The 22182-nt window shown below is 40.5% G+C and overlaps 2 protein-coding genes across 2 annotated transcripts; one reads left to right on the top strand and one right to left on the bottom strand.

Moving 5' to 3' along the window:
* Positions 1-1239: 1239 nt before the first annotated feature.
* LOC114360022 (sodium channel protein Nach) lies at positions 1240-14712 on the top strand. Its single transcript, XM_028314575.1, has 15 exons — positions 1240-1384; positions 1805-2014; positions 2691-2820; positions 3331-3503; positions 4115-4247; positions 4735-4871; positions 5947-6198; positions 8174-8303; positions 8989-9161; positions 9582-9715; positions 10111-10255; positions 10800-10990; positions 12206-12332; positions 13657-13766; positions 14343-14712. Exons 1-15 carry the CDS (start codon positions 1287-1289, stop codon positions 14486-14488), a joined length of 2289 nt encoding a protein of 762 aa, XP_028170376.1. The 5' UTR covers positions 1240-1286; the 3' UTR covers positions 14489-14712.
* Positions 14641-21723, bottom strand: LOC114360025 (transcription factor kayak-like). Its single transcript, XM_028314578.1, has 3 exons — positions 21479-21723; positions 19935-20064; positions 14641-16780 (listed from the first exon to the last, which is right to left on the bottom strand). Exons 1-3 carry the CDS (start codon positions 21535-21537, stop codon positions 16595-16597), a joined length of 375 nt encoding a protein of 124 aa, XP_028170379.1. The 5' UTR covers positions 21538-21723; the 3' UTR covers positions 14641-16594.
* Positions 21724-22182: the final 459 nt, after the last annotated feature.

The following is a 22182-nucleotide window of genomic DNA, read 5'->3' as shown; positions in this document are numbered from 1 at the left end:
ACCAGAGTTTCATAGCATGAAGCTTAGGAGGATGATTTTAAATTTATTAAAGGCACTTCCAATCTATAGTATGTGTTCTTTAGATTATATTAACCGACCAATAAAGCGTAGCATAGCTTTTTAATACTTATTATACCTATCACAGTTTGAATTGCTCTTTACTAAACCTCTTCAATTACATATTGTATTTGCTCATAAATAAATAGTTGTCCCTCCAGGATATGTAAACTACTATAATAAAAACTATTTAGGACTAAATTTTCACACGAAATGTGTATTTTACATATAATGTAATAAGCTTCTAGTAAAAATATAAACTTGACAGCCAAAAATAGTACCTGCTCAGATAAAAATATTTTAACAAATAATAAGATAATATTAATTACAATAAAATAAATGTTCTAATGATTTATATTGATTTATAGTAACCTGAGTTCTATTTACACAAATTTTCAATCATCATAGTCTTAAATTTTAATAGCTTTAGAAAACAATTCGTTCTCAGTTATAGATAATTTATCGGATTATGGCTATGTAGATGCAGTCGACTACATACAAATATATAGAGTCTTTTGCAAAAAAAGCTATTTATTCAACATGTATAAGAAGCGTGTTCCGTGGTATTACACACTTATCCAATCCCAACATACATACATACATCTTTTGCATGTATTTTCGTGTTTAAGCTTATTCTTGCTTTTTAAAAGCAATATATTTTTACAATAATAGATTGTTACTCGTAAAGTTTCGGATTATTTTAATAACATAACTTTGCGTAAAATATGTAGCATTTTTTTCTACCAATTCAGAAATATTATACTAACATAGTTTTGAATATATTTCATAGAATGCTATTTAGAGGAATTGTTTCAGATTAAAATACCTATTTGATTGCTCTGCATGTTGTTATAATATTTAAAAAAACGAGAATTCTCAATAAAATCACTTTATACAGTTTTCTTAAATATTGTTTTATTTTATGCCCCTTAAGTTTAGAACACACTATCTGGTCAAATTACTTGATTAAAATAAAAGCTTTTACCAAGGCCAACATAGAAGGTCACATTATCTACAATTCGCAGCTGCTATGATTCTAATCAACAGACAATTTAATGAAACTTAATTGCATTTCCGTGTGTCACATTAATATGATTAATACAAAATTGTAATATGTTTTTTCATTCATTGTTTTAAAAAGATAGCAGCTGCTAACCGTCGGGAGACATCTACAAAATAATACACTTTAGAAAATTTAATTAAATTACAGTAATAATATTATTTTAACAATGAAAGGCAATTTTCGTACTCTCTTTCGAAGATTTTGCTTAGATGGCAGCTTGACAGTGATGAAGTACTTTTATGTGTACCCTGATCCAATATCAAGGTTTGTTATCAAAGTATTCATTTATTTACTTACATTTAAATAAAAATCGTAATGTCGCTTGAAAATCAAATGCTTCAAAAAAATCTCAGAAGCATAAAGTTAAGTTCTCTACTGAATGGAAGACTCTTTCTAAGATAGGCAGATACATTTTGATTTCAAGGTTTTTTGAATTAAGTAAGTTCAATCCGAAAGGAGCTTATTTGATCCTACTAAACAAAAGATGTTGTAAATAGGTGTTTGAACACTAGAAACCTTTCTTTTCGAATCAGATTCTGTTCTTTTCATGTAGGGGAATACTTTCCCCTTCATGAAAAGAACAGAATCAGGTACGAGTTGATCCCGTGGGGTAAGATGATTCTTCGCGTTTGTGCTGAAACCACAAACGACATTTAGTTTATCTCATTTTTCCCCTCCATACAGGTCTTTCTGGGCAGTGCTAGTGGCTGCGATGTTTATGATGGCGTGGTTCCTCACGTATCTGCTATACATGCGCTTCGCAGACATGCCTACACGTATCACCATAGAGAACCAGTACGAGTCCATCAAGGACCTGCCCTACCCTACAATAACCATCTGCTCGCCCAATAGGATCACTATCGCCGCTGTCCACCATCTCAACAAAACCTTAGTGTAAGTCGATAGCTCTTCAGATTATATTTTTGTTAAAATATCGCTATCAATTTAAAGGTGCGTGGTACGGATTGCTCGTACCCTGTTACGCGTACTCAGTTTACGCGAATCCGGAACGCCTAGTCCATACATACATTGACTGGTCCATACATACATGGACTAGGCGTTCCGGATACGCGTAAACTGAGTACGCGTACCAGGGTAGGTACGAGCAATCCGTACGCACCTTATGGTGCTACAATATGATGTACCGTGCCGCCAACAAACTAGGGGCGTGCATGATAGCGGGGCTTGCCCTAGCGCACCCTTGAATTGTCTGGTCCCCCAGGATGTTGGGCTACCGATTCAAAGATAATAGTTGATAGTACTCATGAGCTGTGATACCAATCGCACCCCGCCCCCGTATCATGGCATGTCAGAGGCCAGGCCCCACCTGAAAAATGACCATGAGATACACCAAAGGGGGCATGCGAAGCATCATATACAGGGTGTCCGAAATTAGCACGTCACACTGACACCGGAGATGATGGGCCTAAGACGCGTTAGGCTTGTTCGATACGCGTATCGAATAAGCCTAATAGGTAAGTATGTCCACATGTACCCTATTTACAAATTGCTTATTTAAAAAACTGAAGTAAACTATAGGTACCATTCGTAACCTGATAATTTTTTTCAGAGATGGTAACGTGACAGCAGACCTCGATCGTATTATTCCCATAGTGCTGGGCTTCTATGACCCAGCGTTGCAGTCCTCCGACGATACGGCGCACCAACTGCAGTCATTAATTGACCTCAACAGATACACAGTGAGCATATTATATTACCTTATTTGATTCGTTTCCCTGAAACATGCTGATACTCACTTTTTTGTGAAGTTTTTTTAAATATAATTTTTGCTAAGAAATTCGTCAATAAAAGACTAAAATTGCCTTTTACTCTTTATTGGAACGTAACCAGTAACCTTTAGGGAGAACAGTTAACAACTAAGTAAGCATAAGCAACTACCAAAATACATCCTTCTATCTACGCTATAAACCAACCAACACAACTTAATAGAATATGGTGTAAAATAATCGCCTGTTCTAGATCGTTTCATCCACGAAGACGCGCCCCACCACTTTTTGGCTGAGGGTAGCGCGGGTGCGGGGATTTTGATCCGAGCAATCCGAGCGTCATTATTGTAGTGTGCGTGTACACTCATGGATAATTTAGCGTGTACTGATAACACTCAAACATTAGCGGAAGAATGGTGGACGTCTACGTGGATGAAACAATCTATAAGTAGGTAATGTAATGAAGTGTTTTGACAATGGCAGACAACCGAAGTGATGGCGATGCTGCCGCAGCAGTGCGACGAGTTCCTGCAGATGTGCCAGCTGGGGCACACTCGCTACCCGCACTGCCGGGGCCTCTTCGACCCCGTGCTCACCACTTATGGACTCTGCTGCTCTTTCAACAGCAAGTACCATTACGTCAAGAGTAATAAAAGGTACCTACACGTTCCATTTTGGTTTGACAATGGCAATGATGGCAGAAGCAACCGAAGTGCTGGCGATGCTGCCGTAGCAGTGCGACCCCGTGCTCACTACTTACGGACTCTGCTGCTCTTTCAACAGCAAGTACCATTACGTCAAGAGTAATAAAAGGTAGTTACTTACTCGTTAAATTTTATCTCGCCCCTTTTTTTAACGTCGGGAAATGCTTTGAGCATACCCACGGTCAATGGGGACGGCCAGTGAGTTATGTGGGACTCTCCCTGCCTTCTCACTAAAGGCGGAGCATACCCTCTAAAACCAGATGGTATCCACCCAAGCCCAAAAGCCTAAAACGAAGCCGCGAGTCGTTATAGTGCCCCTAGAGGACCCTTAAGTAGGTATTTCAACTCTTTGTACATCATCATTGTAACATTGCCTATTATAACATTATTAGCAGTCCATTACTAGAATGAACGACGATAGCAAAGTTATAGGATCGTATGCGCGCCACTTGGTATTTTGAAACTAAGCATATAATATCTAACGCTCCAAGGTTTCTAGATTCTAGTGAAGTACCTATAGGTACCAAAGTTATAAAGTCGAAAATATCTTCTTGCTGTTTCAGAAACGAAGTTAAAGCTAACTTCACCAGCCGTTTGGCGTTTTCGTCAAGTTTGAACAATGCGTTCACGGTGGTGGTGGACTACAACCCGGCAGGCGCCATCGACCGGACCATACTTGCCGCTGGAGGAATACGGGTAAATAGACATACTAAATGAGAGGCATCACGGGCGTACTGAAGGGGGGGAGGTTAGTTTCAGAAAACTGACCAGTTTCCATTTCCCTGAAAATGTTACTACATACACCCCTACCATAGGTCCCCTGCATACCTACCTACCTAGCCTACGTTACGCTATTTTTCGTCCGTAGATATCTAAGCGCGCGAGAGCCTAATAAAATCTCATTTGCTCTACCTAGGCCAAACTGCGGACTGGAATTTTTGGATTCATTTACCGATGTTCTGAAATGATGATGGGCTGCCTCTCAGCACTAGCCCACATTATTGAGCTAGGGCAGTATTAAAAATAAGTTTATTCCCGTAAATAACTGCGGTAAGCAAAAGTGGCCTTTGAAAGTACGAGTAATATCAAAAATAATTTCTTCGCTTGTTCTTTTACTTTTAAGTTTATAAGTTTTTGTTTACAATTCATTGATTTATGACTTTAACACCCTGATATATCCAAGGTCCTGTTCACGGACCACACGGAGTTCCCCGCAGATGACGTTTCCAACCTGGTGCTGGCCAACACGGAGTCGCTGCACATCATCCACGCCACGCACACCTACTGCTCGGAGGACGTTAAAGTGCTGCCGGTGACGAGGTTAGTTTGATTTGACAGTGAGACCTCGTTCATCATCATTGTCAGGTCACTGAGCTGTAAAAGAACGACTCTCTGATTTACCAAAGGCAGATGGAGGATTTGACTTATACTCCCCACGCTCTTGTCGGACACTTGACAAGACCTAAACTGTTATTCACATATCTGTGTGGCTGTTATGGCCTTTGCAATCTGATCTTGACTCGAAGCGTGATGCTCTTAAAGCTAGACCAGCAGCGGCTATCACCTACAACTACATCAGCGGTGTCCTAACGTGTCGACATTGTTCGCGCACTTTTACCAACAAGATTGGCTACTGTAGCCATGTGAGGGCACATGATAGGGCAGCCCAGCGTAGCCCTCTTATTGCGGACTAAAGGAATTTTGTCGCAGTTACCGTAGCCGAAAGCGACTTGGGAGTATATAATATGGCCTTTACACTTTTTAAACAGCAGTTTATCAGAAAACACACCTACTGCTCGGAGGACGGTAAAATGCTGCCGGTGTCGAGGTTAGCTTGCTCATTCGACAGTGAGTCCTCGTTCATCATCATTGTTAGGTCATTGATTCTTCGCTGCAGGAACACGAATTTCAGTTCAGATGGAGGATTTGTCCTATACTTTATACAGATCGGTTGGCGAAGCCCGAATTCCACATTTTTGTGGTGCATCTGTGCCCTTTATGCTACCGTGATCGAGGAGAAAATAGCAGTTTATGAGACTTGACAAGTGCTGGTTCTTTCCATCGTCACTCGTCAGTTAAGTTACCTCCACTACTTAACCTTTCTTCTATTACAGACACAGAGGGCTGAGTGTGAGTTTGCATGCGTTTACTCACACTAAGCCCTCAGAACATTGGACAGGCATTAGCGCGTAACTGAGTAGCTTTCTGCTGCGGTGGTGATTGGTAAAATCTCTACTACAAATAGGTCTGTAAGCTCTACTGCCGCAGAAACCGTATAGGTAGAACATGTGCGAAATTATAATCCTTTGTCTCCCTAAAATATTTTTCGTGTAGGGCCATTATTTCATACTAAAGCAGTTCTTTTGATCATTAAATGCATTTTACTTCTACCCAGTCGCAAATGCTACCTCCAAGACGAGCGCCACCTGCCCTACTTCCACGACTACCACAACTCCGACTGCGACCACGTGTGCTTCGCCGACTCTATCAAGAGTTACTGCGGATGCGAGCTGTTTTACTTGCCGTACGTGCGACTGACGCACGTCTGCAACGCCACCAAGATCAAGTGCATCGGGGAGACGAAGCGTGAGGAGATTTATCATCATTTCAGCGACAGGACGTCCTCCAATGATTCCCAGATGGGCCGGTTGGCAGCGGCCTGCATTCAGCGCCTTCCTGAAACCTTTATGAGGTCTTNGGTCGGTGTCATTTAAAGGTATTTAATAAAAATAACAAAATCCATGAACATTTTGTACGGGATAAAATTTTATTTTATTTTTCGTAAATTTTCTAATGCTTTTGTCGGTTCAGTCGTTCTCGAAATTTGAACAAATCCGACTTTATTACAAGCTTTTATTTAGCTTGCAATTTATGATGTATGTAGGTAATTACATAAATGTTTGTTCGGGTGGAATCTTGCAAGCTGAACTAGTTGCAAGCTGAATTAGTTAGACCAACTTCCTGACGACAACTAGGCTAGATGACAAAATTTCAATTATTTGTCCGCCAAACAGATAATTAGAAAATATTAGTTGTGAAAAAGTCGAAAAAGCTCAAGCAAGTCATATTGTTTTCAATGTGTATTGTAAAATAAGGCATAATTTAAAGTCAATCTTTGATTTTAAAGCGCGTCGTTGACTTGACAGTAAGTTGGAGTGAAATTTGATACATTTAGTTTATTACCTAACTGCGTCAGAAGGGTTTTTTTTTTAAATATTATTCTTATAATAGCTGCTTTATCGGGGGTTTCAGGTGTACCTCACAAATTGGTGCAGAGGAATGGTGAAAATGTTATGACCATGTAAATAAAATTGAAAAAGATTTCATCAAGTTAGATGTAAGATAGAATAATTGAAATGGTGGAAGAGCAATTTATAATAAATACCTCTTTATCTTGATCATCTATTGAAGAAAAGTGGAATCCTTAGAATCGTTTTCTAGTTCTGAATGAAGTGATTAGTTATAAGTATGATACATAATAAAATTAGTTACATAAAGTAATATAGTTCAGATGTGCGTTCAAAAGACCTAAGATTTAAAAAAATCCCACGTTTTGTTTTACAGTAAGCGAAAAAAAAGTGACTTGCAAATGGAATACAAAATGATAAGGTATGGTAAATGATAAGTCTTTATCAATGAAGAAGCAGAAGTTCAATTTCATGTGTCCTCCATCTAGGCTAGTTTCCATCGTCACTCAAAGTTTGGCTGCGGTCTCAAATTTGGGCTTAATTGAGGTATTTTTTGGGTCAGAGGCATAAGAACTAATGCCGTTTTATATCAAAAATTCATACTTAGAGGTAATCAACCAGGTACAAAGTATTTCCTTGTATGTTAGTCTGCCACTCTTTAGTAAGTCCCGAAATCCCCGCTTCGGCTCCCCTACTAACCATTCTTACCATTGTACACAGATAATATCTTACATGCAGCTTTTCATGTTACTACGTCACATTTTCAAAATCCGCGCGGAAAATCGCTCCTAGCGGAAGAGCGCACTTTGAGTTTGAATATTTCAGTCATTTTTAAAGATATCAAAAAAGTAAAAATACAGTATTCATTCTAATTTTTTGTAGTTTTTTTTGGCATCTTCAACAAAAATTGTGCGCCATGTCCATTGTCTGGTCCCCCAGTATGTTGGGCTACCGATTCAAAATGTCAAAGTCAAAATTTCTTTATTTGTTTAGACTAATATATAGTTTTTACAAATCGTCATTTTGCTCTTAAGGAGCCTCTACATGTCTCATAATCTTTTTACCCTACCAGCGCTTCGAAACCAACATTTGGCAAGTGCTGAGAAGAAGCGCGCAACAAACCAAATGATAGTTGATAGTAGGTACTCATGAGCTGTGATACCAATCGCACCCCGCCCCGTATCATGGCATGTCAGAGGCCAGGCCCCACCTGAAAAATGAACATGAGATACGCCAAAGGCATGCGGAGCATCATATACAGGGTGTCTAAAATTAGCACGTCACACTTACACCGGAGATGATAGGCCTAAGACGCGTTAGGCTAAGCCTAATAAGTATGTCCACATGGGTTTGACCCTATTTACAAATTGCTAATTGAAAAAAACTGAAGTAAACTATCTACGAGTATACCATAGTAATGGGATAATTTTTCAGAGATGGTAACGTGACAGCAGACCTCGATCGTATTATTCCCATAGTGCTGGGTTTTTATGACCCTGCGTTGCAGTCCTCAGACGATACGGCGCACCAACTGCAGTCATTAATTGACCTCAACAGATATACAGTAAGCATTACAAGATTACCTTATTTGATTCGTTTCCCTAAAACATGCTGATACTCACTTTTTTACGAAGTTTTTTTAAATATAATTTTTACAAAGAAATTCGTCAATAAAATACAGAAAGCCTTTTACTCTTCATTGGAACGAAACGAGTACCCTTTAGGGAGAACAGTTAACAACTAAGCATAAGCAACTACCAAAATACATCCTTCTATTTACGCTATAAACCAACCAACACAACTTAATAGAATAATGGTGCAAATTAATCGCATGTTATAGATCGTTTCATCCACGAAGACGCGCCCCACCACTTTTAGCTGAGGGACGAAGGTAGCGCGGGGCGTCATTATTGTAGTGTGCGTGTGCACTCATGGATAATTTAGCGTGTACTGATAAAGCCTGGTCCGTGAGCACGTAGAATTTTGTCCAATGACCCCAAGCTACACATCCTTATCGCTCGCGCGTAATTATGTTGCTGTCGCGCTCGCACACTCACTGCGGGCGCCCGTCGCACAGTCGCGACGAGCGATAAGGATGTGTAGCTTGGGGTCATTGGACAAAATTCTACGTGCTCACGGACCAAGCTTTAACACTCAAACATTAGCGGAAGAATGGTGGGGCGTGTCTTCGTGGATGAAATAATCTAGTTATAAGTAGGTAATGTAATGAAGTGTTTTGACAATGGCAGACAACCGAAGTGCTAGCGATGCTGCCGCAGCAGTGTGACGAGTTCCTGCAGATGTGCCAGCTGGGGCACACGCGCTACCCGCACTGCCGGGGGCTCTTCGACCCTGTATTGACCACATATGGCCTCTGCTGCTCTTTTAACAGCAAGTACCATTACGTCAAGACTAATAAAAGGTATCTACTCGTTTAATTTTCATATACTTATCTTGCCCTTTTTTTAACGTCGGGAAATGCTTTGGTCAATGACGACCGCCAGTGAGTTATCTATGTGGGACTCTCCCTGCCTTCTCACTAAAGGCGGGGCATAATACCCTCTAAAACCAGATGGTATCCACCCAAGCCCAAAAGCCTAAAACGAAGCCGCGAGTCGTTATAGTGCCCCTTTGTACATCATCATTGTACCATTGCCTATTGTAACATTATTAGCAGTCCATTACTAGAATGAACGACGATAGCAAAGTTATAGGATCGTATGCGCGCCACTTGGTATTTTGAAACTAAGCATATAATATCTAACGCTTCAAGGTTTCTAGATTCTAGTGAAGTACCTATAGGTACCAAAGTTATAAAGTCGAAAACATCTTGCTGTTTCAGAAACGAAGTTAAAGCTAACTTCACCAGCCGTTTGGCGTTTTCGTCAAGTTTGAACAATGCGTTCACGGTGGTGGTGGACTACAACCCGGCAGGCGCCATTGACAGGACCATACTTGCCGCTGGAGGAATACGGGTAATATTATACTAAATGAGAGGCAACATGGGCGAACTGAAGGGTCCCCCCTTCAGGGAGGTCAGTTTCCACATCCCTGAAAATGTTACTACATACACCCCTATCACAGCATATATACCTAAAAAAAATCTGATTTTCTCTACCTACTTAGGCCAAACTGTGTACTGGAATTTTGGAATTCCTTCATTCATTCATATCATATGCTTAGCAGTGGACGTCTGCCCATATTATTGAGTTAGGGCGGCGCTGCGATAAACAAAAGCGCCCTTTGAAAGTAAATAACAAAAATAAGAATAATTACCTCGCTTGTTCTTTTATTTTTAAGTTGTTCACAATTCATTGTCCTTATTTGTAATACAATAAATTACTTTCATGACTTTTACACCCTGTATTGTTTATCCAAGGTTCTCTTCACGGACCACACGGAGTTCCCCGCAGATGACGTGTCCAACCTGGTGCTGACCAACACGGAGTCGCTGCACATCATCCACGCCACGCACACCTACTGCTCGGAGGACGTTAAAGTGCTGCCGGTGACGAGGTAACACCTCATTCGTCATCATCATCATCAGACTATTTAATTTTAGCCTCCACTACAGGAATACTTATGTATATCTATACGAAACGAAGCTTGACCTTATGCAGGTTGCGGTATGTCATCTATACGGGACTATTTCCACCTCTCGTTCCCACCGTTGCAACTCCTGTGTAGCTAGGATCTACAGATCGACCTCCAATAAAAATCCAACCAGTGAAACAAGTTTGTCCCGGGGGAAAGTTAAAAAATAAAACTGTCATTGGACCCGCAACGAAATTTATCAGAAGAACATGGGAATTTAAAGTTAATTTAGCATGTGGTTCTATGGCATACAGGCAAAGCGGATAACTAGTAGATTCCTGAACTGTTCCACTGCTCTCTCCTAAGAGGTTACCTGGAAGAGAGTTTCCTAGCGATCATTCCACCTAAATTGTACTGTTTCAATATTTGTCAGTCAGTATTGTATGGTGTGTTTTAAAGATCCTATTTTACAGTTATTTCCTGGCTAACCTATTCTCTTCATCTCGTTCATTTCTTTATTCGTCAGTCGCAAATGCTACCTCAAAGACGAGCGCCACCTGCCCTACTTCCACGACTACCACAACTCCGACTGCGACCACGTGTGCTTCGCCGATTCCATCAAGAGCTATTGCGGCTGCGAACTGTTCTACTTGCCGTACGTGCGACTGACGCACGTCTGCAACGCCACCAAGATCAAGTGCATCGGGGAGACGAAACGTGAGGAGATTTATCATCATTTCAGCGACAAGACGTCCTCCAATAATTCCCAGCTGGGCCGGTTGGCAGCGGCCTGTATTCAGCGCCTTCCTGAAACCTTTGAGGTCTTTATTTTTTTATGAGGACTCCATCATGAGCTACTGCGGCTGCGAACTGTTCTACTTGCCGTACGTGCGACTGACGCTCGTCTGGAACGCCAGCAAGATCAAGTGCATCGGGGAGACGAAGCGTGAGGAGATTTATCATCATTTCAGTGACAGGACGTCCTCCAATGATTCCCAGCTGGGCCGGTTGGCAGCGGCCTGTATTCAGCGCCTTCCTGAAACCTTTNACCTTTATGAGGTCTTTATTTTTTTATGAGGACTCCATCAAGAGCTATACTGCGGCTGCGAACTGTTGCATCTGGTGCATCAAGTGCATCGGGGAGGAGACTAAGCGTGTGTATTATCATCATCATTTCAGCTAATCCAGGACATCCACCACTGCTAAACATAGGCCTCCTCCAATGATTTACCGATTCGCCGGTTAGCAGCGGCCTGCATCCAGCGCCTTCCTGTAACCTTTATGAGGTCATGTGTCCATCATTAGAAAAATTGAATTATCCATCAAGAGCTTTGTTTTTGACTAGTCACACAGACTTTATCCGCGCGCGTCTCCCTTCCGAAAAACTGAGTTTACTATCATGATTTTCCAACCTTTGTTGTTGGAGGGATACTTTGCTCAAATTACTTGTTTGTTCGTTCGTTTCAGCTGAATGACGTCCACTGCTGGACAAAGGCCTCCTCCAAGGTTTTCCACAATGAACGGTCTTGCGCTTCCCGCATCCTGGCTCTTCCCGCGACCTTCACCAGATCGTCGGTCCACCTAGTAGGAGGCCTGCCCACGCTACGTCTTCCAGCCCGTGGTCGCTACTCGAGAACTTTTCTGCCCCAACGGCCATCGTCTCTACGAGCTATGTGCCCCGCCCACTGTCACTTGATTTTAGCAATTCTGCGAGCTATGTCGGTTACTTTGGTTCTCCTGCGGATCTCCTCATTTCTGATTCGATCACGCAGGGAAACTCCGAGCTTAGCCAGCTCCATCGCCCTTTGGGTGACCTTGAGCCTTCTTATGAGGCCCATAGTAAGCGACCACGTTTCAGATCCATATACCATCACTGGCAACACACACTGGTCAAATACTTGACGCAAATTACTTGTATTTCATGTATTCCAGTAAGTCGCCACCCACCGCAGAAGGCTAGTACGTGCAAGTGCCTGCGAGACTGCGAGTCGCGCCGCTACACCGTCGAGCTGTCCACGGGAAACCTGGACGCGCTGCCGTACATGTTCAACGATATGTAGTCAGTATCATTTGTGTTTATAATGGTCCTTCTCCTTTAGTTTTTATCCTTTGGATTAGAGATGAAACGGATAGTTGTTTGGCCGGATACCGGATATCCGGCCAGCTGCTAGGCCGGATAGCCGGATATCCGGCGGCCGGATAGTTGGCCCATTGTATCGTTGCATGTCGTAACGAGTTTAGCGCCGCACAGGTGCTTCGAACGCGATCAGTGGGTCTATTAGTAGACTAGACTAGTCACACTTTTCGAAAATCGAATCAGTCCGAATAGAATGTCAGATTTTATCACTTGTCTAGGGGGCAGATGGATTCGGGCGATTTCGGTTGCCATCGTGAGTGTGTGATTGAATAGTGAAAATTAAATTAGTTTACTTGCTGCGTAATCTACTGAACTGCATCATGACATCAAACTGAGTTTGTTCCGGCATTTCTTCTCAGCACTTGCCATAATATGTTTGTCTCGAAGCGCTGGTAGGGCCCAAAAGATAAGGAGACATGTGCCCCATAAGGGCTGCCTTTTCTTTGTTTATTATTTTCTATAATAATATTTTGATGTTCATAAGTGCCACTTGTGGTCTAAACTGAATAAATATTTTTTGATTTGATTAGATTGATTTGAAAAAACCATCAGTGAAAAAAGGATCGCCTATTTTATTGGCAATATTTCGACTTAACAGATATTTACTATTTTATGTATTCGTATTTAGAGTGAATAGCCAAGAATAAAGAAATTAGTTTTTTTAAAGGCCTTAATATGGCTTTTTGTAAATTTTGGACTTTAAATAAAAGCCGTCATTATTATACCTAAGCCATTTTATTGATGTTTACCTCTAAGATTAATGTATTTCATTTCATTAATAGGAAATTGTCGTAGTTTTTTAATATCCGGTATCCGGCCGGATAGTGAGTTACTATCCGGTATCCGGCCGGATAGTAAATTAAGGCCGGATATCCGGCCTACCGGATAGTTACCGGATATCCGTTTCATCTCTACTTTGGATAGTAAATGGGAAAGTCCCACTCGTCCCATACATCCTCCCTTTTGTCTCTGGTAGTATAGAGTCGTCTTTCTACAGTGGAGATAAAACGACCTGATTATGATGATGATGAAGGTTAGCAAGTTGAAATTCATCATTTTTTGCTATCCGAATTCTTATGCTGGTGCAACAGTGTTCTAGACACTTGAAATCAATTCTGAATCGACCCCCTTCACCAGAATACTCAATCAAGAATAGAAGAAACTACTCTCTCGGTCCAAACCAGATACAAATCCCGTTCTTCGAGTGTACGAATAAATTTCATGTAGTTTTTTTATTTATTTACAGCAGGGGCATAAAGTTTAACAAAAGCACCGCCATCATGCACTTCTTCTTTCCTAACTCTGTCTACGTGAAGCAAAAACAAGAAACGGTGATATCCATCGTCACTTTAGCGTGTAAGTACTTTCAGTTGCAACTTTAACCGTAACTATAACGATAACTGGTGTTTTTTGTAAGGAGTTTGTCCCCAGCCAGCCTTAAGGCCTCAGCCTCGAACTTAGCGGGCAGCGGGGCGGGAGCGGCGGCGGCGCTGGAGCGGGGCGGGCAACGCAGACCCGTTCTCGAAACAAGCGGGCAGCTCGCGCGGCGCTTTAGCGGCGAAGTGTTGTGTTCGGGGTTGTGTTGTCGAGATATTTGTTTTTATTCGCAAACGAAATGTCTGAACAACGGCGACAATTTTATTTCGATTCAAATTTATTCCTAACGCTCGATTTATTGTGGGCAAAAGAAGGAGTGCGCTGCCCGCTCGTTGCCCGCTCCCTCGCCGCTGCCCGCTCGTTGCCCGCTCCGGCGCCGCTGCCGCGCCGCTGTTTTCGAGAACCGGTCTATTTGATTTTACGCATAAGATCCTGCCGCTCCCGCGCCGCCGCCGCCGCCGCCCCGCTGCCCGCTAAGTTCGAGGCTGAGGCCTAACTTATGAAAAGTGTATGGTGTAAGATCCTTTTTATTAATTTTATTGTTTTGTTTTTCAGCAAACTTGGGCGGGGTATTCGGTTTGTGCGTTGGAGTAAGTTTTATAAGTGCATTGGAGCTCCCATTCTATGTCTATATGGCCATAAAGAACCACATCAAATACCAAATGAGGAAGCGTAGTGGCCGCATCGTTCACTTGAAATAAAAATAAACTTTTTTCTGTGTCTGCTATCGGTTCGCTAGTATTTGTTTATCTTTTAAACTTAGGTAACTCAAAAGATCAAAAAGAAGGATACATTTAAAAATAAAAAGCCCAAATCCAGGTGTATGTAACAAATTTATATTTTCTGATTTACATATTATATATTTCACTATATCCGACGATCATTTCCAATAGTTTTATCAAATATAAGTATTGCTTTGCTTAACTCCATGAAAAAATACAAAAGTACTCTACATTGCGTTATGAAAAAACTTTCTAGAAAAAATTACATCTCTCTTATGTATCTAGATGTTCATATTATGCGTTATAAACATTCGTTTGCGTGTATAAAATGTCGTTTCTTTAAACATATGCAAAGTACCGCGCACTATTGCACTAGGTTACAATGTTGATAAATATTAAATATACACTAAATAAATATTCATTGATTTCTGTCGTTTCTAATCAATAATACTTCAAAGTAAATGACGGCTACAACTAAAACCTATAATAACGACATAAAATCAATATTTGGCTTAGATTTTAAATAAATCTACAATAAAGCAAGTAAAGTAATAATTTGGTCTAAGTTACGAATATTATAATTAATTTTTAAGTGCCCTTAAACTAATTATTGCCTTAAATATAATATATTTTTAATTCCAGTGGTCTTAGCATTAAGAAATTTGTAACTCATGTCATAATTTATTTTGAGTAGTGTAGCTATAAAATTTCCATAATTTTGTATTGCTATGATTTAGCTAGTATAATTTAATACATATTTATTGTAAATATTGCTGTATAAGACACGAGTCACATATTCACGTACCGCAGCGCGGCCATCACTGGACGTATCACAAGTCGCTTACAGTAATGTTACACTACCAGTATCTAAACCAATGGAACGGTAATACGTTACATTAACATTGAGCTAACTTACAATCAATATATTAATTATTCTTTAAGTAATCTGTTAGTTAATGGTTAACTAAATATTTGACATTATTGTTATCTTGAGAGTAGACGTAGAAAATGGCACACAGTTTATTATGACAAGATTGTATGCAATGAATTTAAAAACATTTGTGCCGAAACTTTTCTTATAGTACGGTGTAAAAGAGATCTTTTACATATAATTTAATATAAACGCACCATCAAGTCTAGCCTCGCTAGATATTAAGCACAACACGAAATAAAATCCCTGAAATGCTCAAATAAAACTCTGTTTTATTTTCCATAATCACAATTATTATTTCTGCATCATTACAAACTCTTTTTCTTTATAAAAATATCTTCCTTTAAACTTTAAAAAGCTCATAAATTGACTCTGTAGATCGGCAACGCTAGGCCAATATAATATTTAGACTACGATATAAATACAAAAGCACATAGTGAGCAACACGTTACCTAAATGTAGCTCAATAAATAGAAAGGGACAGCCGATCGCCTTACAGTAGGCCGAGTGAAGAACGATAGAGAGAGAGGAAGGGAACATCGGCACGAACGAGAGAGTACATCGAATAAATAAAGAATCCGTAGTCTGCGGACTCAAACGCGGTCCGGCGCCGCCGCGTCTTGCGCGCCCAGTGGCGCCACAACGGTCCGACCAGTGGCGTCATGCGGAACTAAACTCGACACTGACTGAAATTTCACTACACATAGCTGACGCTATCTACAAAATTCTCCGGAGGACGCCCCTGATCGAACAACAATAAGTATCTAATCCCTCGAGACTAGTTATTGGTAAACCCCATAGCTAACTACGGTCATCTCGCATAAAACTAGATATACCATTTAAAAATGCTTAACATTACTTTCGGTAAAACTTAATAATCGCCTACACGCTACGATTTCGAATCCGATTCTCGTCCAGTACACACTGAACTGACTGAATTTAAAAATGGCGTCGCAGACCACATATTATGTTATTTTTTAAATGGTGTTTTTGAGCTCACGCTCGAAGCCAACCGCGTGATCACAGACCACAGATAAAAATCCAAAAATAACGCGACTCGAAAATTCAAAATAACGGTAGCGTTACCGCGTCAGTGGCGCCACCTAGAGCGCGTCGAGCGCCGCGAACAGCGGGTAGGCGGCGTCGAGGTGTTCTCAGAGGCTGACCAGGCTGGCGTGGTCGGGCGCAAGAGCGGCGCGCGGCGCGGGGTGCGGGTGGACGGGCGTGAGGCCGGTGCCGCCTTCCATCAGGCTGTCGAAGTTGAACGGGATGCCGTTGCTTGGTGTGCTGATCTCCACGCCGGGCGCGTCCGTGTTGGCGAGCGCTTTGATTTTGTGGTTCTGGAACAATAGATGGAATTTGTAAGTAAAAGGAAGACGACTCAACAATTTGCTATTTCGTTATCAGAGTGAAAATCTCGCTTAGGCTAAGAACTCACGGCGCGATTTTCACCCGCGCCCGCGGCGGTTGTGGAATTGCGGTTTTATTTCAAAACTCACGGGAGCGGTTATTTGCGCCGAGCGGGACCCAATTACAACCGCGCCTGCTGCGGGCGAAAACCGCGTCGTGAGTTGTGCATTCGTTTTTACATAAGTATCTGCATTCTACAGAAGCTGCAGGAAGCTGCAGCCTTCCATAAAATAAAAGGACCACCCCCTTTTTCTGCTGATGGTATGAATAATGTTCTTATTATAAAAAATGGCTATATGAAAGATAAAACGTCTAGTGGCAAATATCAGAACTTATAACGCAGTATTGATAGTAGCGCCCTCCTGTAAATGTCAAATTTTAAGAATGTCTAACGTGGCAAAAAACGGAGCTAATAATTAGTTAATAGTAGCACCCTCCTGACAATGTCATAGGTTCAGTATTAGACAACTATATTTGAAGTTGCATCATTGACAAATAAAACAATCGATGCTATAAAGTAAAGACCCCTCTTTATTATAATAATACTTGAAACACAAATCAAACAATAAATAGCAAATAGCAAAAAATCTGCTGTTATTTGTAAACAATCACAACTCCTTTTTAGTAGTAGTGTGTTGAAACATCTTTCTTATGCAAACAGAAATTCAATCTTTGACCATCTATTGGACTTCGGTCAAGGTTGGTGTCATAAGTAAGGTACGAGTGTGTATGCATGAGTCACAATTTTTCAACTCTTGAGTCATTAACTATTATTAAACAATAACTAGCTTTGTAACGATGATGCATTAAAGTAAATAGGTAAACTCATTATTATATTTATTTTTGTAAATGATAAGGCATATAGAAAAGTAACGTTTTGGCGAATGTCAATGACCGAGTTAATTATGTATTGTTGAAAATCTTTAAAAATAAAACCATTTGAGTGTTATCTTTTAGGACAGGGTTTCCCAAACTATGGCATTTATGACATTTTAACAGTTATAGATGACCCACGCTGAACTGTCCCACCAAACTCAATGTCAGGGGGGCGCTATCATCGTTCAACTATATGGTTTCCAACATGGCAAAAATCGGAACCAGCGATCCGGTATTGACGGTGGCGCCCCACTGTCAATGTCATGGATAGGACAGTTCAGTATTTTGGAACTATATGACATTTTCAGGAAGGCGCTACTATCAATACTGGATTATAAGCCGATTTTTGCCACGTTGGACCACCGTATTAATTAAGACATTTACAGGAGGGCGCTACTATTAGTTTATGTTTTTTGCCACTTGAAGTTTTAGAATCGTTTGACTAGTCATTAAGGACGAATAAAAAGGTGTAAGAGGGTTTTGTAACAGCTTATTTGTAGAAAATAAATGAATGCTGCTGACAACGCCACTTGTATAGACCCTAATATTGAACTGTCCTATCAGTGACATTGACAGCGGGGCGCGCCACCGTCAATACCGGATCGCTGGGTTCAATCGTTTATGCTCAGAATGCCAACTTCTCAAAATGCCAACCGCTCGCAAAATGACAACTTCGCAGAATGCCAACTTCTCGAAATGCCAACTTCGCGAAATGCCAACTTCTCAAAATGACAACTTCTCGAAATGCCAACTTCTCGAAATGACAACTTCTCATAATGCCAACTTACAATTATAATGAATGCAGGAGCAGTGAATGCTACCACAAATAATACAAATAATTAAAAAGTCCATATATTTACATTATCTCAATATCTTTATTTGTTACTATACAATCAATCAATACACTAGGGTCGTATCGCTTCAATCTCTCATCTCAAATGTCGATTGAATGACATACACTTATATAATTATTACAATAATTTCAAAATCGGATAAACAAAAACCAGATAAGGTCACAGTACACTTTGAATCATAAAATAGTGTATGGCGAAAATAATGTTATGTTATGAGGGTAGTTTTAAAAAATCCACAAGTTATACTTGACAAAACTATATCGCCCTTGTAATGTGTTAATTTATCTAGTAAAATAATTGTTTCGCTGTTGCAGACCGTACCTGGTTTTTGTTTATCTGATTTTGATAATGATTGTAACAATTATACAGGGTGTTAGGTAAATGGGTATATGAGCCGACACTAGCCCATGTTAACATGGTCATATAAATGGTATGGTGAAGTCAGAAATTTGATTTCATCATTTTAATTTTTTTAATTTTCATACAAAAAAAAAATATAAAATCTGATTTGTATGAAAATTAAAATATTGATTGATTATATTATTGAAAAGGTATTGATTGATTGTATAGTAACAAATAAAGATATTGAGATAATGTAAATATATGGACTTTTTAATTATTTTTATTATTTGTGGTAGCATTCACTGCTCCTGCATTCATTATAATTGTAAGTTGGCATTATGAGAAGTTGTCATTTCGAGAAGTTGGCATTTCGAGAAGTTGTCATTTTGAGAAGTTGGCATTTCGCGAAGTTGGCATTTCGAGAAGTTGGCATTCTGCGAAGTTGTCATTTTGCGAGCGGTTGGCATTTTGAGAAGTTGGCATTCTGAGCATAAACGGTTCAAATTTTTGCCGTGTTGGAAACTTTAAAGTTGAACGATGGTGGCGTCCCTCTGTCAATGAGTTTGGTAGGACAGTTCAGTTTAGGTCATGTAACAGCCTATTTGCATAAAATAAATGAATGCTGCAGACAACGCCACTCTTGTAGCGGAGTTTTGGGCTGACACTAGGGTTGCCAACTTTTCTTTCAAAATATAAAGTATATCAGAGGTCGGAGAAGGAAAACAGACAGTATTAAAAAAAAAAACAAACAGTATAGCTCTACAACGTGTACTTAAATGTGGTGTTGGGCATTTACTTTTAAAAATATCTATGGATAGTAATGGATACTAGTGATGCTAGCTGAAAACAGTATTTTGTATACTTTATTTTTGTTCAACAGTAAAAAGTATAATTTAGTGAAAAACAGTATAATACTGTTCAAAAAAGTATAGTTGGCAACCCTAGCTGACACTGTGTAGGCTTTTTGTCGACACTATAAGAAGAAGAAAGATTTTTATGAGTTTTAATTTACCTGTGCGGGGTTGGCTTGTAGCGGCACGTGGAGGAAGGTGGGCCGCGAGGGCCGCGCGGCGGGCGGCGTATCCAGCGTCACCACAGATGCTGACGTCACCACCGCCGGGTTCGCCGCCGATAACATTATCCTGGGGGAAGGAATGAGACTGGTAAGGCTCACGAAGGCGAGTGAGCTTTACTTGTGTGTGTACGTGTACATACACATAACGATAGTGTTGTGTCTATCAAAAACTAAAAAACGAACAGTAGCGAGCCCCCACACATATACCCCCTTATTAATAAAAAGTTACACCTAGGATGAACTCTGGATTAAAATTACATTTCCATATTAAATTACAACTTAAGCCAGAATTCAACTAGGGTGTAACTTTTATTAATAAGGCTCATAAAGCTCACTCGCCTTCGTGAATGGACAATTTGACACCATTCTCCAATAATTCGAATTCACAACTTTTCTAAAAAGACACTACATTTTCATTTTAAACTAGCTGACCCGGCGAACTTCGTACCGCCTTAGCGTAGAGATTTTCTTAATATTTTTTTCCGTAAGAACCATCCTTGGACTTCCACAAACATTTTAAAAAAAGAATTATCGAAATCGGTTCAGCCGTTCACACGTGATGCCGTGACAACGCGAAACGGGTTTCATTTTTATATATATAGATTATCTGTAAATTACGATTTTTGGTCGCATTGTAATTGAAAAAAGTAGTTTATTTGAGTTCACAAAATAGTGACGTCACTTGCTTGTAATGCCATACAAAATCTATGGGAGAGTTTCGTTTTGACAGTTTTAAAAAGTACGTCAATTGATTAGTGGTGTCAACATGTCTATTGCAACAACTAATAAGCAAAGCTGACTTTTTAAGCCTTTATTAGACAGTGCAGTATGCAACTACAACCCGGTCGCTTAGTTCGCCGGAGCTTAGTTGTACAAGTTTGCATCAGCCATATAAGAAACTAGTTACGTCACTCGGCAGTGGATATATTTTGGAGCATGCTTAATTAATTTAACGACGAAAAAACACCTGCCATGCCTTAAATGGGTACGACTACTCTACTCGATATCTAACAGATCTGTTTTATGGTTTAAAATAATAATTCGCACATCTAACATGGCATTAATTGTCCAGGAAATTAACAAATTACGTCCGTAGTAACACTTCTGTAATTTTTCCTCATGAAAATAGAACGGTAACTACATGACCCCATAAATAATTATAATAATATGATAAATACGCGTCAAAAAAAAAAATAGAATTTAGATAAAAAATTGTGTCTAATACCAGAGTAAATACAAATGAGTAGGTCACCTTCATAGAAACGCACCGAGCGCGGTTTGTATGTGAGCGCGCCAATACGTATGCTGCGCTAATCCACGCTAAATTTTGTCAGTGTGTGCGTGCGCGCCGCATACGTATTGGCGCGCTCACATACAAACCGCGCTCGGTGCGTTTCTATGAAGATGACCTACTCATTTGTATTAGTAAATAATCAAGAATCGTCAAAGATTAAAAAAAAAAACGATTTGTAAAATCTTACCTTTTGTCTGGCATCGGCGAAGTGAAGATATCGCTATCCAGCGCTATGACGGGATCCATGGCGGGTTCCACCGCCTCCACTTTGACTCGCACGCCGTCGTCAGCTATCGCGGGGTACTCGTACGGGTCGTTGAAGGGCTTCACGTCGGGCGGGCTCGAGGACCGCTTGCTTAACCGACACGACAACAGATGGCGCTGAAGAACCGACTGCAACTGCTCTCTTTCTGCACCCAACCTCCTCAATTCGNTTTCTTAGTTTCTTTTATTGAAACCTTGAGTCTTGGAGACAGAATGCAAAATACTCTTTCGGACCATTTTCCTTACAATATAAGGCTAGTTTTGGAATCGCGCTAACTACACGCTGACTGACCGGCGCGCGCAGACAGCCAAAATGTACCTAATGAGGCGTCAGCGCCGAGCAATCAGCGTCATTAAGGATGATTTCCTTATGTTACATACACAAAGCCAGTCCATATTATTATGCTGGCTCCTTCCTTGCGATAAAGCTAAGTAGATTTCTAGTGAGAGGAAATGCTGCCAGCATCCTCGTCTCTTTGCCTCTCGAACACGAGTATATCAATTGACTTGGCGAGCTGGTGAGGTCACGGCAGCTCCCAAAGGTGGAGGAGGCATCAGTAACTACTTTATCAATTGTCTTCGCGAGCTGGTGACATCACGCCAGCTGCCAAAGGTGGAGGAGGCGTC

This window comes from Ostrinia furnacalis, unplaced genomic scaffold, assembly GCF_004193835.3.
Source record: "Ostrinia furnacalis isolate ACB-3 unplaced genomic scaffold, ASM419383v2 OfSCF4792, whole genome shotgun sequence".
Taxonomy (NCBI): Eukaryota; Metazoa; Arthropoda; class Insecta; order Lepidoptera; family Crambidae; genus Ostrinia; species Ostrinia furnacalis.
The sequence above is the reverse complement of the archived record's forward strand: the minus strand, read 5'-3'. Positions and strand labels throughout refer to the sequence as shown.